The following is a 17,977-nucleotide window of genomic DNA, read 5'->3' as shown; positions in this document are numbered from 1 at the left end:
ACCCCCGATCCCTCTTTTGGTTACGCAGACCCAAAAGTTCTCAAAAAGGGTTTATTTACTTTTTATTCAAAAACAAAAACACTTTTTGGGTGACTTGGTACACCCTAACTCTATACCAAGTGGCGACTCCATTTTTGATACAAAAAACCCTTTTGAACTTCACTTGGCCAAATCGTCGCATTCTAAGTCCCATGGCCTTTTACTTTTCATTCCGCACACGTTCACATGTATATCACACACACTCACACCACCACTCCACAACACTTTTCTTATCAAAAAGTGGGGCGCGACAGGTGTTTGAGAGTGTTTACAAAGCTTTCTAATTTCTGAATTGCTATATTCCATATGGAGTTCAAAGTTCCATGGATATTCTGCTGGAGTTTCAAAATCCATCAAGAACTAGAAAAACCACTTCCAATGTCTCTAGTCCAAGAATTCAAAATTAAATGGTGGACAGGATTCAATCAAGAATTTGGAGATCAAGCAAATGTGATAAGATTCCTGACAACTGGAGAAAAGCTCAAATGGACAAAAGATTCAACCACTACATCAACAACTTTGTCGCCCACTCCAACGGCAATGCCACCTACTCCAACAATTATTCTACCTAATCCAACCACTCCAAAGAAAAAAGATAAAGAAAAAGTGACCAGTGTGGCATCCGAGGCATTTTCAAGCGACTTTTTGATGAAAAAGATGATGCAGAATCCCGAGATGCTTAAAGAATATCTGGACTATCTACAAAAGCAAGATAAGGATGACAAAAGCGACAAAATAGAGGAGTCAGCAGGCTCATCAGAATCAACTTTTGATCCGTTTGGGGGACCATGCGGACAAGACCCAAATGACTTTTAAGTCACTCAACAATGCTGACAAAATTCAAAAGAAAAGTAATCGTTCAAAGCTGTCGGCCACTCTTCAAAAGCAAATGAAATTCAAATGAAGATGAAATGAAGATTCAAGTGAAGACCCGAGCCTCTATAAATAGAACTAGATTTTAGAAGATAGGCATCGGTGAATTAGCTATCCAAAAAATTAGAAAGTCTTTGTAAACACTCTCAAATACCATCCTCCGTTTCAAACCCCTTTTCAACATATCTCAATCACTCTTATTCCAAAAGTCTTAATAAAAGTCAAGGATTCAAGAAATTGTGCAAGCTTCCGTAGAACTTATTGCAACTCTCAAATTTTCATTGTAATTTTCAAGCTTTAGACATCATATTATGTTGGTGGTGCATACATTAGTAAAATTCAAGATTCCCGCCACCAAATGGGTACAACACCTCTTCAGCTAACGTTTGACAAAAGGTCTTTTATACAACAAGCTGGAACTCTCTTACCAATGTCATTAGCAATGTATTTTCCGCTTGTTTCGTTCTGGGACCTGGACCATTATCAAGGAAAAGATGATCAAAGACTCAGTACACAACTCACCTCTCATTAAATTTACTCTATATAAATCATTAGTTTATGTCCTGATTCCATTTTTATTAATACTAACCATTGAACAGACATCATGTGTGCTGTCATTCAAGCATTACCCCAAAAAATGACTGGTGGAGCCAAACCATCTGTTATCCAAGAATTCATTGTTCTCAATGAAGAGTAAGCAAAAACACATTTTCATATGCTTTATCTTAGCTAATCATCAACATCCAATGATTTGAACTTCCATTGTATTTCTTTTAACTTTCTCAGACAGCGTCCAATTGTCCTCACACTTTGGGAACCTTTTGTGGATAATGAAGGAGCTCAACTTCTTCAAATTGCACATACCTACCCAATTGTTGTCATTTTCAGGCCTATAGTAACTACCTTTTATGGTATATTTTCCAGAATACAAACATTTGTATCTATAGTACAAAGCCTACAAATCAAATACTCTAACACAGCTTTCATATCATTACAGGTATCTCTCTAAGGACTAAAGGAAGTACGAATATACTTCTTGATCCTCCATTCCCACAAATTAGCACATTGGCAGGATGGTATGCACTCTTCCACACCCAAACTTCCTTCTCCATTACTTACATTTCTATATAAGTATCACTCATATAATACAAATTAATAAATATACCACTATTAATACCGTTGCTCAGTACAGGATTGAAGAAAACAAGAACTACATTGACAAGATAAAAGCACAAAGACTATACCAAAAGCAAACCAAAAGATCAGCCCCCACTCGAAAAAGATATTCGACAGATCTCACAAATTCTTGGTGCATACATTTTGGTAAGCTAATAGACTAACTTAATTGCAGACATCAAGCTTACTTTATATTCAAATGCTGTCATTATAAAATCTATCAAACTCATTTTAAATTATATATGACCAGCCAAAAGATTTCTGGATAAAAGGAACAATCCAGATTACAAATTCTCGCCAACACTTCTATACTGCTAGCTGTGCCGATTGTGGTTGTACCACCAATGCACCTATGGACTTTTAATTCTCATGCCACAATTGTAACAAGAGTCAAACAAAACCCATCCCTAAGTAAGTCATTATCCCATTCACCGCAAAAAACAACTCTTATTCATCATACTTACATATATATTATATATATATATCTGTATATACACGTATATCTATTTATCCATCTAAAAATGCCTCTCTAGACACATAAATGTACAATTATCCATTTTCATATATTAACATATCATTTTACTATTACACATCTTTGTCTGCATTAATATATTATTTCCCATCTCTAACACACTTCAAAAACCTCTAACACAGGGCCAGACTATTTGTCCAAATATCTGATGATTCAGCTCATTTAGATGCATTTGTCCAAGACAATTATGCAAAAAACATAATTGGGCTCACAGCAGCACAAATCTATCAACAAATATCATCTGTGAGAATCACTAAATTACCCAATCCAATTTTTACAGTATTTCATAAATTTATACAATAACCCAAAAAGTTCTCTTCTCTCATTCTCTTCGACAGGGACAAACAATTCCAATTCAAACGATTGATGATAGATTGTTTTCAGAGCCTGTCTTTTGTCAGATAAGAATCAGCTCCAACCATTCCACTCCACAAGGATTACCAAGCTTATTTCTCTCCTCCTATGTCACTGTTTTCCAACAACCTCTCCCTGCAATTGAAGCCAACCCACATGAAGAATCATCCATCACCATTGTCATAGGTCCATCCACCATATTTTTGATATATGAAAAATAATCTGCTGAAGCTCCAAGTAACCAAACAGAACCAACACCAACTTCAAAGCTAAGAGATTCTGAAATCACTACCACAAATACCACATCCTCAGCAAGATCTTTTGCTAAACGCAAGCTAGAACTGGAACCTGACAAAGATAGCAAACAGCCAAAACAAGGTAAACAATGTAATGCCATATAAAAAATAGCTCCTTTGAACCAACATTGCATAATCTCTTTTAATGCCTTTAGGCCATATCTTTTGGTACAATCTGTTCTAGATCTTTTGTCTGTCTAACTGCAACTTCTGCGAACATGGTTAACAATGTAATGCCATATAAAGAACAGTTATTTTGAACCAATGTTGCATAATCTCTGTTAATGCCTTTAGACCATATCTTTTCGTACAATCTGTTCCAGATTTTTTGTCTGTCTAACTGCAACTTCTGTGAACATATATAGGTCTATGAGCTATTATACCAACAGCTCTGTCTCTTTTTGACATCAAAACATACCATGACCAACTGATATAAGATTTTTTTATCCATTCTCCCTCTACAACCCGTGAATTCTCAACTAACCTCACCCCATTAATCATTGATCACAATATATATATGGTCATTATATAAAAAATTTACTCTGAATCTGTAAACTATTCAGTATGCCAAAACAATTTTTCAATCAAAATACTTCATTATCATGTATACCATTATTATATCCCCTGTCCAACATTCCAATACACACAGGCAAAGCACCTATACCACTTCCGTCCACACAAAAATGATATTCTAAAACTCCATTACTATCCTCACACCTGGCAAACAAACTATGAAAACAACTACCTTTCAAAAAGTTGCAAAAAATTAATCAAAAACCATGCTATAAAACCATAATGCATATTAATCATTAGTTATTTACAAATAAATAAATATTTTGTACAAATATTTAACAATGACTACATTAAAATATATCCAATCTAACACCTAATACTCAAATATTCAACTCTACCAATACTAATATTTTGCTTATGTACACACATATAGACAAAATAGGCATTGAATGTCTAATTAAATCAACAAAAACTAACAAACAAATTAACTATTATCCCAACACTAATAACATCTTCCTCTATTACCACCCTCTAACATGTGCAACAAATTAACAAATGACATTAATATTATCTTCTATACACACAACAAACAAGAAACAAAAACATGCTCCACCTAATAGAAAAGACAAAAAAAGCAATATATATATACCCAAAAACATCATCATAGATATTCACATGACCAATGACAAACTACCATATCAAACAAAACATCACACCACTAACTCAATTATTTCATTTCTAACCAAAAAACACCAATCACATGCACCTATGCATTATTCCCCATATCTAACGTTCATCACTGCACCATATCTAAAATACTCACAAAAATTGAACAAATAATAATAAAAATATTCAACAAACAAAATATCAAATCAAACAAACTCCCAAAGACAGCAACTAAAATATTCATCAGAAACTCATCTTATCATTCAAAAATATTTCAAAAAAATATCCCCACAAACACACAACCACCGCTATAAAACTAGCTTTAGCCCTTTGCAATGCTCATTCATCAAATCTTTCCTACGCGACCATGGATGCCAATCTATCAGGTATCTTTCTGTCTAAGTTCCTATGCCTTCAATAACAATCTATACATAGCATTGCACCAAACACAAAAACTTCCATTATACTTACTCAAAACCCAATCATCCACAGATACCGCTTCCTCTACAAGACATCAAATCGAAGACCCAGCTCCAAAATTATGCTTTGTAATACGACACAACAACATCTCCAATCCGGTACTCATTCAACCCATATTTATAACTTTCTATGAAAAATACTTCACACAACTACATCACTCTATCTTATTTGCAAAAAATTCCAACATCATTCTTCAATTCCATTCAACAACAAATTCAAACTACAATATTTCTCAAGCATGGACACAGGTAATGGCAAATCCAACTACAAGGACAATATTTTGCACTTGGCTGGAATGCATATATAATCGACAGTGCCATACAAAACTATTATCTAATTTTATTTTTATACAATACACAAAAACATTTTGACACAATAATATTCAATGGACACCAATTCCAAAACTATCTACCATGGACGGCTCTTTTCTCAACAACAAACATAAACCCATCTACTATGAATCCAGGTAAGACCACTTTTCGCTACAAAACTATAAACCATTTTCATAATTAAATCTTGGCTAACAATTTTATCCATCTATCCATTTCAGACCCAACTCAACATCCACCAATACATAGAACCTATTTCTCATCATTAAGCCCAAACTTTCACCAAATGCTGACAAAAAACGTAGCTTTCTACCATTTATACTCCATCAATGATAGACTGCAATTGGTAACTTCACCATCCTTTACTACATTCACAACACACCACCTTTCACAACATAAAACACATTATGTACACCAATGCTATTTCTAATAACTTGTGCAGAAAATCCCCAAACCCCTGAGGCAAGGAATAAATACAAAACGAACACCACTTCTCAAGCTCACTACAGGCTGCAAAACCATTTCAAAGAACATAGAAGGCAAATACATCACAAACAACTGGAACGTCTTTACCGACGAGCACGATATGAAATCAGGCCACACTATCGTATTTCTTCTCTCCACAAAAGTTGAATATACAGCCCTCATATTCAAAAACACTAACGTAGAAAGAATATATCCTTGGTACCACTGCCACTACACTTGAATAACTACAAAATTCACATATCTATTCACCTATATAACAAACATATTATTTTCCATATAACATACAAAATTGTCCCAATCACACAATAAAATCCATCACCCCCAACACAGGCTGGTAGTGGAGAAAATTGAAGAGTACAAGTATCAAGTGCCTTTTTTTGAATGTTGGGAATCAGGCAATGGGCTATGGGAAGTTGCTTAACCAACTAAGACATATGTTTTTTCAATTAATGAAGGTACCTGCACATGTAAGGAATGAGATATGACCGAAATCCCAAGTGTTCATGCATGTGTTGCTATTGTGAATAGTGATCGAGAACCAGCTGATTATGTTGATGATTGGTATACTGTGGAAACCTACAAAAGAGCCTACATGAACCTTATTGTACTTGTTCTAGATCAAAGCAAATGGGTTGACTCTAAATCTGACCTAGTGAGCCCTCCTTTTCTAAGAAAAGCACCTGGCAGGCCAAAAAAGAAAAGAAGAAAAGGGCCTAATGAGAACCAACAATCTAACAAAGTTAGCAAGAGGAGCATTCCAATGCATTGTAGTTATTGTGGTCATTCAGATCACAATGTCAGAGGCTACAAAAATTTCGGATGCTTATATGTAAGGAAATGGAAGCTTAAGAGGAACCAGGTAGTGGTAGTGCCAATTACTTCTTGTTAGTTTCATGATTGAAGGGCCAATTTTTGCATTCTAATCTTATTATCCATTTTCTTGCAGGTTCCAGGTGTTGCTGATAGCAATCCACAAGAAATAGCCACCTTATTTAGAAATTTAAAAGCTAGCAGTTCTAGGAATATTATGGGTGCCAATAGAGGAAGGGGTATTAGTCGAGTTAGAGGCAGAGGAAGAGGCCATGGTAGAGGTGCAACAAATGGTCCATTATGTGGGATTGGAAATTGGAATGGTGTAGGAATGTCAACTGGATCCACTTTTATTTATCATTCACAAATGGTGAAAATCTCACTTTTATCACATCTATGCTCCAAACCTTATTCATTATGATATCACTAACATTTGTCCTTATTTAATAGGTTCCCCCATGTATTACACCAACTCAGTTTGCAAATGCAAGTGGATGTGGCGGGACATGGACATTTGGGGCTGCTACGAGAAAGTAACATGTTGTGAAAACCACTGCTGACAGTGCTAGTAAAGTACCAAGTGAAAGTGTATCTAGATCTTTAAGAAGCAACGTAACATCCAATACTAAAAATCAGGTTAGTGTAGATAATTTTCATAGAGTTTAGTTTTTGTTACTATCAAGTAATTTGCACTAATAACTAATTCTCAAACTTAAAAATCTACCTTTTAGGTTTGCAAAATATAGACCAAATTTGGAGTTCATTTACTATCCAGCCAAGGGTCCTCAAATGCTTCTCCAAGCCAAGTGGAAAAGTGACTTTCTGGTCATGTTGGACATGCTCCTAGACGTGTTGTTTGTTTTGTCCTATTGGATAATGATATTATGTTGCTTTTTTGCTGGTTGGTTGGTGCGTTTTAAGGTAGCAGAATGACTATTTATCTTTTATTTCAGGACAATTAGACACTTGTTGTAATGATGGTATTTTTATGGCAAGTAGACTGTGGAAAAACATTTGTTATTGTAAGCATGAAAATGCACCAAGTTGCTAAAATTGATATTTTGAATTAATATGTGTTGACAAATATGTTTTGTACATGACAAAAGTTCCGTTAGGTCTCTTTTTCAACTAATAATGTCTGGTTTCCAATTCCTTAATCTGTAAGAATTGCTTCAATTTGGAAAAACTCGAATGTTCTTATAATTTGGAAAATTATGAAAAGAAAAGGACCACTAGGGAAAATTTTTTTACTAACATATCACTTGAGAAAAAATAGACCTTATAATGGAATAACTATAAAATTTTCCTTCTAAGATTGTCTTTGCTCGATGACGTGCAAACAGGTTATGAAATTCCACACTTCGATATCATCATATTTGCGATGTCTTGACAAGGTATTGCTTAAAATAAAAAATTTTGTGAATAATTTAAGAAAATAGAGGAGAGAAAAGCCTTCTAATCCTTGTTTTATACTTAAAGTTGAAGCACGAGGGGAGGGTATTTTTGTCATAAAAGTTTTCACCAAACTTTAGTTAATTAGCAAGATAATTTTTAAATGGGTTAATGGTCAATTATCTATTTTGATTTAACAGATGGAGTTAAATGACTAAAAGTTAACGTTAGAAACTAAACTAATATTGGGTTGGGGTATAGTTTAAAGGTAAACTGATAAATAACTAGTTATCATTCATTTTTGACCTTGAGTTTCATGTGAACTCGTAACAACCTCTTCAAAATCCTTGCAGAATTTTTAGTCGTAGAGTTGTATCCTCCATTTTCTTTCTAAGAAAAAAAGAAAAGAGCCAAAAAAGAGATAACCAACAAAAAAAAAAACAGAAAAAAAGAGGGAATCTGAGGAACAAGGGGAGCTCACTGGCGCCGTCACCATTGCCAGAGTTGCTGTCTTCTTGCTGGAACCACCACCACCTGCAAATCATCATCAAGAAAGCACTGTGAGGTTTCCATAATCCCTTTTTGTTTTAATCTCTAGGTTGAGATCAATTTTTTTGGCTACTGAAATTGATATCTTCTTCCCGTATGCTTTGTTATGTGGATAAATGAAATTGGACAATGATACTTGCTGCAATTTCATTGTTTCCTTTTCACATTTTTCTGCCTGAATGAGGCTTGACAAGATATGTTCAGCTCAGCCATAGTCAAATTTCAGGAGAAATATTCAATTTTTGTGATGACCTTAATCTGTTTGACAAAATGCCCAGACAAAATGAGTTTGCCAGTGAACTGACCCGAGAGTGCGTTTGAGAGACATTTCTCCTTTAAATTCTGCTTCACTTTCCGTTTGGTTCTTGATTTTATGTTTTTTTTTTCTTGTGGATATTGTTTCATGATTTGAGTGAGAGAGAGAGAGAGAGAGGGTTTGTGTGAGTTTCCGGTGAATCGGAACGAGATTTCTGTCTGAAAAAAGAAGAACTATAGCCGAAGGTCTTTCTAAAATGAAAAATCTGACCCAAAGGGACAAATATACCCTTCACCGGTCGTGCAGAATATGTAAAATGTGGTGTTGCGCCGCAGAAGTCGTGCATTGGAGACTCTAAAACAGTTGGAAGACTAAATTGGCTAAGAAAAACCATAAAGGATGAAATTGATTTTAGTGTAGAAGTTTAGGGATGAAAATGGTGAAATTCCCTTGCTTTTTTCCTCTTCGCATAGCAGACACACGAATGCTACACAATTAGTGTTTGTATTTTTTGATATTTTCAGCTTTGTTTCGAAAGTGGAAAATCCTCGCAAGTGGTTTGGTGTCTCTTGTTCCGTTGCATCCTGGTAAATACATTTCTTGCCATTCTTTTTTCTTTATTTTTTTGCACCACGAACGCATATACTGTATAATCAGTATTTTTTTTTGTAATTTTCAACTTTGGTCCAAAAATAGAAAAGGTTTTGTAGTAAAATTTCTGTTCATTCCAGGTTAGTTTACCTTTGATTTGTATCATTAATTTGCTGAAATTTTTGTTAATATTATATGGGCTGATATTTTAAATATTTTAATATTACTGTTATGTGCCTATATGTTTGGCTATTTACTCTTATGATAAGTTTTTACTTATGCTTCTTAAGAAGATATAGCTGCACTTTACTGGTTTTATGTGGTATTTTAAGGCATCGAAATATTAATAAAGTATATTTAGAAAAACATTCTTATTGGCCAAAAAATCAGTGATTTTCTCCCCAATTTATGCTTACCCTTCCAATTTACCTTCTATGTACTCTATCTCATCTCCCAACCATGCAATTCTTTTTTTTTTCCTAGAAAAAGGAGAGAATCAAAGAGGGGAAAGCACTATACATCTCCCTTCCCAGCCCCTATTTGCCTTCCTAGCCAAAAAACATGAAGAAAAACTCACACTTTCGCATCAATTTTCAGCCATTTGATGAGTTTATTGTTGAGTTTTCTTGCCTTTTTTTTTGCAAAATTGACCTCCTAGCAGAAATGTTTGCTTTTGTTATTATTGATTGTTTCATAGATTTGAAAGAATCAAGAAGAAGCACAGCAAAGTAAACATCCAGTGTTTAAGGTGTGTGATCATCTCTTACAATAGTAGCATGCTTTGTGTTTGATGATTTGCTTCTAAAGGTAGCTTTATCACTAGACTGGTTTAGTTTTCTGAAAATTTACGTGTCCTATTGTTATGGAGTATTAAATGATTTGAGAGATGCTGTTTAGCTTACTGTTTGGTCCTAAACAAAAATGATTTTGCTTTTGCCTTTGTGTTTGTATGCTGAATGATCCTTTAATGTCTTGCAATGGCTCGAATTATCTTTAAATTCCATTGGAAACTATACTTTGATACACCTAGAAACATTAATTTCATCAATTGTTTTTGACTTTTACTACATTGTCATGTTAGTGACTATCATAGTTAGAACCAAAGACCAGTTAAAGAGTATTTTCCCAGCTTCTACTTTCTTGGTTCTAATTTTCCACATGTTTTGGGGCTCAACAAATAGAATCTGCACTGAATCATGATTTGTTTGATATAATTTGGTTTCTGTTTAAATTTTGGTTTTAGGAACTGGACATGCACTGATTAATTTCTGGCAAAGATAAGCACTCCTGAGTTCCATACCTGGGTTCATTGAAAGGGGATTGTTCAATGGACAGATCCTAACTGGGGGAGGAGGGGACAAAGACTTTTAACATATCTCAGTCTTCAATTATTTCGCAGCTTCCTTGTTATATTAGTTTCTCTGATTTTGCACATGGACATGGACTTTGCTTTAAGTACCCTACTGCTATAATGGTTTGCACATGGACACGGTTTCTGAACATGACGACAATTAAGATCTTCCGTGTTCTATTAATTTTAAAAATGAGAGTTACAGGGTAATTTTCAATAATTTTTACACAACAAATTGGGCACAGCCAGAAAATTTCTAGTAACAATTACGTTCAAATATGTGTTTTACGCAATTATAATATTGACAAATGATCTTGAAGAATTTTTAAAATAAGGGAACCAGACCAGTCAGCCCACTCAATTATCAAATCCACTTAACAACCACTAAAAGCCCACTGACCCAATGCTAATGCCCGCTCCCCTTCTCATTCCCTTCGCACTTTCGGCGGCAATTGTAACTCACTGAGTCAACTCACGTCGAATCGTTCGAGGGAGAGCGAGTTGACGTGGGCTCTGGATTCTCCGACTTGCAGGCAATGATTCTGGTACTGGCCAGCCTAATTCCTTCTGACCAAACCTCAGTGCACTAAACAATGAGTGGAATTCGTGGAATACTTTTCCAAACTTGCAAGAAGAAGTTTCACTGTTTGTCCCGAGATGCTGGTCCTAGTGAAGTTTTGAAGAAAAGAATTGCTGAAATGGAGAGGAAGAGAAAGAGGAGAGATCCCAGAAAGAATCAACTTTTCGTTGAAGTGCCAGAATCAAAATCTTTTCTTGATACTGCCACCATGCCGATGATCCTCACTGTTGCCGGGACTGCCCTTTTTGCAAAGCTTCTAATGATGGTACACACACACACACACATTTACTCTGATTCAGTGGATATTAGGCATTTTCTTCGAAAGTTACAGATGATATTTGCTGCAGTGTTTCTTTGATTTGTGGGCCTGTCTTGATTTATCACATTAGCAGAAAATATGGGTCGTTTGGATTTTAGCATTTTCTGTTTTGTTTTTCATTTGGAGGGCTCCGGCTTGCAAATTGAATCAGAAATTGTTTATGAATCTGTGGATGGTAGCTTGATGAGTCGAAGTCTCAAGAGATGATTGAGCGAAAAATAAAGAATGCGCCTCCTGGTCAAGGGAGTGTGAGGATGCTAACTCGGGAAGAGTGGGAAGAAGTTCGAGAAGTGAGACCAAGGACGCCGTTTGAATCAAAGCTTGCCCGTCCAAATGCTCGAATAAGGACTGGGGAACCATTGCATTGGGTAATTCTCTGAATTTCGCTTACTTTTAGATTGAATTAATTTCAATTAACATAAATTGCTCTTCGTCAAAAACGTCTGTAGCCTTGGATATGCTATTGCTTTTGGAATTCATCGATTCTGCTTTGTCTGTGAAGCACTTCAATTGTTTAAATCCTTGCTATCTGTGTTGCTTCTTTTCTGCTGGGGCATTGTACATTAATAATATGGATTCTTGATCTTGCATATGTTAGTGATATTGGAATCCATTGAGGGCCACATGTTTCTACAAGGTATATCTTGGTTATTCTGAAATCCATTGCTGTAGTTAAGTATTTGTCAGGTTCATCAGCATATTAATGGCCTTGTGAGCAACTATCAAGGCATCCTAAAATTAACAGTACCAGGTGAGTTGCCATTGGTGCTGTCATAAGAGGCCTTCTCTGATACCAATGTGGCTTTGATAAATAAGATTCTTCATCTCACTTTAGGCTTAATGTGCCTAACAGTATGGTTTCATACCATAGCTGTTATGTGCATAAGGAGTTCTTATTAACTTGAAGAGTTGTATCTCCTGTGTTCTTGCATTTTTGTTTTGTGCTCTATTCATGCCTAGTGAAAATTTGGTATTTCTACAATTTACTATGTAGAGTGAATGGCCAAAATGGTTGCTAAACTATTCAAAAGGCACAGTTTGGTCACCCAACTTTTTTGGTGACCAAAAAGATCATTCAACTGGGAAAAAAATGCCATTCAGGTCATTTTGTCAATTTCTACCGACAAACCATCTAATTGCATGGACCCCTGAGTTGGACGAATATTCTCGCATGGGCAAAAAATGTGTCTTAAGTCTCAAGTCTCTAATCTTTCCCTTATCTCTAGTCTCTCCTTCTCTTTATCCTTGTACCCAGAAAGACTACAAACACTTTGAAACTCCTCGTTCCACATCACCAAGACGACACTGTTTTCACCATCTTCCTGGATTTTTACACTCACCTCTCTTTTACAGTTCTTCTTAACAGTGCTCCTCCTGAAAGTGTTGAGGGCGATCTTGGGTCCCTTCCACCTGATCTCCATTGTGAATCCTGATGGAGCGGCCCCACCACCTTTATCTGTGGAAGCTGCCTGCACCCACTCATTATTGTTGTTGCCAGTCCCCCTCACTGCTAGAGAACCCTCCAATCTCTATACTTTCAATTTGACCTCGCATTTTCTTGTCTGCAGGGGTGGCCATGGTTGTCACCTCATCATCTTGACCTCTGTTCTGAAATTCTTTCCTTAAATGATAAGACCAAAAGCAAATATAGACCTTTTTATTTTTTAAGGAATTTGCCTAAAGGGGTATGAGATATGAGGAGACTACATAGGAAGATAAAAATGGAGGCAATTCAGGAAAAATGGCTATTGCAATTCAATGTATTTACTGTGTTTTTGTGAGTGTGTTGATGGTTGTGAAGGGGAGAGAAAGAGAGAGAAGAATATTCTGTTAGTATTTGTTTGCTGTGTAGAGAGAGAAAAGAGGGGGGGGGGGGTCTTCAGGACTTTATATAAATGAGAGGGAGAGACTAGAGATTAGGTGGCAACAAAAGGAGCCGAATGGTGTGTCCAACTCAGGGTGAGATGAGGGAGAGACTAGAGAGAGATATTTTTGCCCATGCAAGAATATTCGTCCTGCTCAGGGCTCATGTAATCGGATGGTTTATCGGTAGAAATTGATGAAATGACTTGAATGGCATGTTTTGTCCAGTTGAATGACATTTTTGGCCACAAAAAAGTTGGGTGAAACCATACCATTTTGAATAGTTTAGTGACCATTTTGGCCATTCATTCTACTATGTTTGATCTGCTACTCATCTTCACTAGCCACAATAGATCAAATGGCCACAAGTTTACATGCCACTACTAGCTCATTTCATTTATTAACGAATTAGTGATGTTAAATGATCCTATGTTTGTTACTTAGAAGTTCAACAAAACTTAACGAACTCGTCTTTCTGTTCCTATGTGTGTTTGTCAATGTATGCATACTTGAAGGAGAAAAATTGGTAATATGTTTCATCGAAATCTACAATGCAAAGACTGGAAATCCAATTCAGCAGCTGCTCTCATAAGTAGAATGCAGAACAATTGGTTTTATGTACAAAAAGATGGTCTGTTGTCATTCTTACTTGTACATAATTGTAGGGTATTTTCTTTGTAGTTTCCTCAAAATTTTCTCTTTACTATCATCTAGCCTGATAAAGTCCCGAACCCATAGACTTTAATAGTCTGATTAGGATGATTGTGTTTTAGTTCCATGCTTTCTTCCTGTCAGAAAGGGATCTCTTGTTCAGTTAGTATTTCATTTGTGCCGCTTGAGCATGCGTATTTATGTCCTTCACCAAAACTAATCAGGTGCATAAAGACCAGGATGATCTGAGGAGGTCTGCAAGGGGGCTGTGACAGGAAAACTTTTGGATTTTACTTCATCTTTATAAATTGAAATAGTTGGATATTTAAGGGTTGATTTGAACTCAAATTGCAGAAAATTTGCAAAAGACAGAGATCGGTGGGATAACTATATAATTCTTCTGACTGCCCTTTAGGCGTCAAACTGAAGAATGTTCACATCACTAGAGTAGCTTTCTAAAAGTTGAATTCTGTTATCTTGAGAAAAACATATGATGCTTTACCTATTCAATGGCATTATTCTCTTGCAACCACTATATATATGAACTTTTGAAACAGTCAAATATATTTATTTCATTGGGTGACCAGATGAGAGAAAAAGTAGGGAAGAGCTTAAATTAGCAGAAACAGCAAAATAGTAGACTCTAGAACTACTGAGGACCTTCATAGTACTGAACATTTGAATGCATAAAAAGAAACTGTATTTCAGCTGATATCTTCTCATACAAGGGTCATCAACTAAACTCAACTAGATACGAAGTTGGCTGCACATATCTTGAGTGTGCTTACAGCTTTGGAAGAAAAGCTTTTGCATATCTTTTTTCTCTTTATGTTTCATTGTTCCTGTTCTTGTTATGGTTAGCATTTATAGGTAAATGTCAGTCTAAAGTTTTGAAAAGTTGGAAGTGTCAAGATGTGCTAGGTTCTGACTAGCATCCATGATGCTGATCGAAGGGCATCATATAACTATATACAGCTCATGCATATACTCTGACATTTCTGATGAAGTTTTAGAAGACATCATACTTGATTGAACAATCTGACGTGCTGCCTAGAAAGACGTTAACATTTTTTTTTTTACTTATCCTTCTTTAAGACAATCATTTTATTGAATGAAGTGGCTTTTTTTTTGGTTCCTCTGTAATTTCCTTCTTTGTTCTGTTGATGGGGTCTATATGCGACCCTAAAAGAGGGTCGAAAGTGGACAAGGCGAATGAATAGAAAATGAGTCAGAATTCTTAAGTAACTCCGTAAAGAGACAACAATTTTATTAGTAGTGTATTAACTATATATCTAAATGGACTATAACTGATTAGAAAGTTCTGGATTTACAATTTTTCCGGATGAAAACACAATCACATGAACTATTTTAGAGATAATGATTGTATTTAAGAAACATGATATTCTTTATAGTTCCATATTTAGAGGCTTAGTTGATCAATAAGAACAAATAGTTAACTTGTGATCCTCAGCTCTTAGAAGCTATCTTTTTTTTTTTTTTTTGGTACTAAAGTTGTCTTTTGGTTTTTACCCGTATCAGATGGCACCTAATTGAAGAACTCAATGTTTTTATGGGCTTCTACTCAATTCTCATGGAACTGATCTTATAGCTTGTGATAAGCACTACAAGGCATTTGCTTTCACAATTGCTATTAAAAAGTGATATTAGGAGAGAGAAAATAATATGATTTCACCATTGCTTCTCATCTACTAAATTATTTAATTAATCTAATACTAGCTTAAACATTAAAGAAAACACTAGAATTTGTTATTTATTATCAAGGTTTAAATGGCATATGGCTTCAAAAATAACATATCATTCTATATATTTCACTTAATGTAAGATTTAAATTACTTTTTTCAGTTACGAACCTATTGTTAAACATGATCAATAACAAATAATCAAAAAAATTTGTAACCAAAATATTACAAGGAGCGAACTTTAATACCATAAAAATCTCAATAACTAACCTCAATATGTTGACAAGAATATTTATAATGTTAAAGCTTGTTTTCTGTATTATTTTAGTTGCAAATTTTTGATTATTTGCTGTTGATCATGTTTGACAATGGTATGTAATTGAAAAAAGTAATTTGGATCTTATATTAAGTGAAAATGATAAAATGATATATTATTTTTGATGCTATATATGATTTAATTCCTAATGATAAATAGAAAATTTTGGTGTTTTCTTTAATGTGTGAGTTGGTATTCAATTAATTAAATAATATTTTAGATGAGGGGCAATGATGGAATCATGTTATCTTCTCTCTTCTAATATCACTTTTTAATTATAGGTTGGACTTAACTATTACAAGATAATTTATCTCAAGGGAGGTTAGTATAATTTTTGAAACCCAGAGGGAAGCCACTGAAATAGTCAGAAACCTTAGGGGAGGTTTATGAAATTATTCCTTGTTTTAATTTGTTGTTGTTTTCTATCACTTGTTTTAGCACTAATTTTTTGGCGCTCCAAGGGGAAGGGTGTTGCCATAGAAGAAAGCCATGAACAAGAGCAATCTAAAAAGATGGATTCTTTTGTTGGTCTTATGTGCCTTTGCCCACCCCTACCCTCTTCCTCTTGCTTCGTGGATTTGTATGCCCTCTTGTTATATTTCTGTGGACAGAAAAAGAAAGAATAGAATTACAATTGACACAATGGATTAAGCATATACTTCATGATTCAAATCATTTATCTCACACTTTGTAATTGTATTCTTTTCTTTTTTTTTTCCCGTTTCCTTTCCGTTGGGTATTCTTTCTATTTTTCAACATTTTGTTTTTGGTTCTGCTTCCTGGTTTTCTCATTTGAGTTGTAGTAGGAGAAGTCAACACTAGGATCTATTTTTCTAATTGACACAATGTCTTGTTGTATTTTACGACTTTTCCTGAGGTACCTTGTTTCTAGTATTTTGGCAGATTTGACAGACTGATGCTCATGTTAGTTTCTCTTTATGCTATCTGTAGGAAGACGTTAAGGACTGGACAATTGATGTGCTCACAGACGGTTTCACTCGCGCTGAAGAATGTGTTAGACGGCGATCTAATTAGCTTCAGAGAAGAAAGTAAACAGAGCAAAGAATGAAAAACCTTCTAATTTGCTACAATTGATAGTGGCTGTTCCTTGTCAAACGAGTTTGCAAGCTTTTGAGGTTTTTGTTTGTCACGGGTGGAGGTCTTCTGAGCTCTCTTTCCCAAGAAGGAGCTTGCACAAGAAAAATCACAAGCGTCTCATCGGTTATATCAACAACTTGAAGCTCATTCTGGTTATCTCACGACATAGATTCCATATCTGTGATTATCAGTTTAACGATGGTAGCTCAACTTCGAAGAGCTTTATTTGCCAGTGGACTTTAAGCTACTAGCATCAAACTGACTAGGAAAATTGACAAATGGTCTAATGCCTACTTTGTTCGTTGTGCTCCAAAACTTGCCAGTAACAGTGCCATTCTAGTCTAAATAGGTTGTTGCCATGCGGATATGGTAACCGTTGTCAATCAGCTGTCTGTACTGGCTAATTTATGTATGCTGAAAGACAAAAGTTATAGTATGCAAGCAAAAGTAAAAATATTCAATCTTGCACATTTTACACTGGGTTTAATATAAAAAAGTGTGCATCTCAATTTCTCTTCAGCAGCAAAATTCTGGAAGTTTTGATATGGTTAAAGGTGAAAGGGGCAATTGTTTTGGCAGCATAGCAAACTTCAGTTAAATTAGACACTTTCTGCCAAAGACGTTGTTTAATTTGTTTCTGATGCAACTGGATTGACTAATAGAGGAAATAATTGTTTTAGTTATCCTGCCTAGCCAATAATTCAACTTCAGGGGTCATTGTATCTCGGCTGGTAAGTAAGCGGTAAATGTCAATGAA

At 35.3% G+C, this 17,977-nt stretch overlaps 1 protein-coding gene across 8 annotated transcripts; it reads left to right on the top strand.

Annotated features, from left to right (window-relative positions):
- Window positions 1-8,418: 8,418 nt before the first annotated feature.
- Window positions 8,419-17,690, top strand: LOC113764001. Of its 8 annotated transcripts, none has more exons than XM_027308027.1 (6): window positions 8,419-8,506; window positions 9,276-9,338; window positions 10,040-10,090; window positions 11,227-11,538; window positions 11,772-11,960; window positions 17,074-17,690. In XM_027308027.1, exons 4-6 carry the CDS (start codon window positions 11,287-11,289, stop codon window positions 17,155-17,157), a joined length of 525 nt encoding a protein of 174 aa, XP_027163828.1. In that variant the 5' UTR covers window positions 8,419-8,506; window positions 9,276-9,338; window positions 10,040-10,090; window positions 11,227-11,286; the 3' UTR covers window positions 17,158-17,690. The 8 variants fall into 8 exon arrangements, with proteins under 8 accessions (XP_027163828.1, XP_027163825.1, XP_027163822.1 ...); XM_027308024.1 differs by having other exon boundaries at window positions 11,185-11,538; XM_027308021.1 differs by having other exon boundaries at window positions 10,586-11,538.
- Window positions 17,691-17,977: the final 287 nt, after the last annotated feature.

Source organism: Coffea eugenioides, chromosome 2 (assembly GCF_003713205.1).
Source record: "Coffea eugenioides isolate CCC68of chromosome 2, Ceug_1.0, whole genome shotgun sequence".
Taxonomy (NCBI): domain Eukaryota; kingdom Viridiplantae; phylum Streptophyta; class Magnoliopsida; order Gentianales; family Rubiaceae; genus Coffea; species Coffea eugenioides.
The sequence above is the reverse complement of the archived record's forward strand: the minus strand, read 5'-3'. Positions and strand labels throughout refer to the sequence as shown.

Bases quoted from the DNA above. Each gene is read 5' to 3' on its own strand.
- LOC113764001 (XM_027308028.1), top strand. From the start codon at position 11,287: ATGAGTGGAATTCGTGGAATACTTTTCCAAACTTGCAAGAAGAAGTTT. The intron at 11,539-11,771 runs GTACACACACAC...TGTGGATGGTAG, and splicing joins TTGCAAAGCTTCTAATGATG to CTTGATGAGTCGAAGTCTCA. The intron at 11,961-17,073 runs GTAATTCTCTGA...TGCTATCTGTAG, and splicing joins CTGGGGAACCATTGCATTGG to GAAGACGTTAAGGACTGGAC.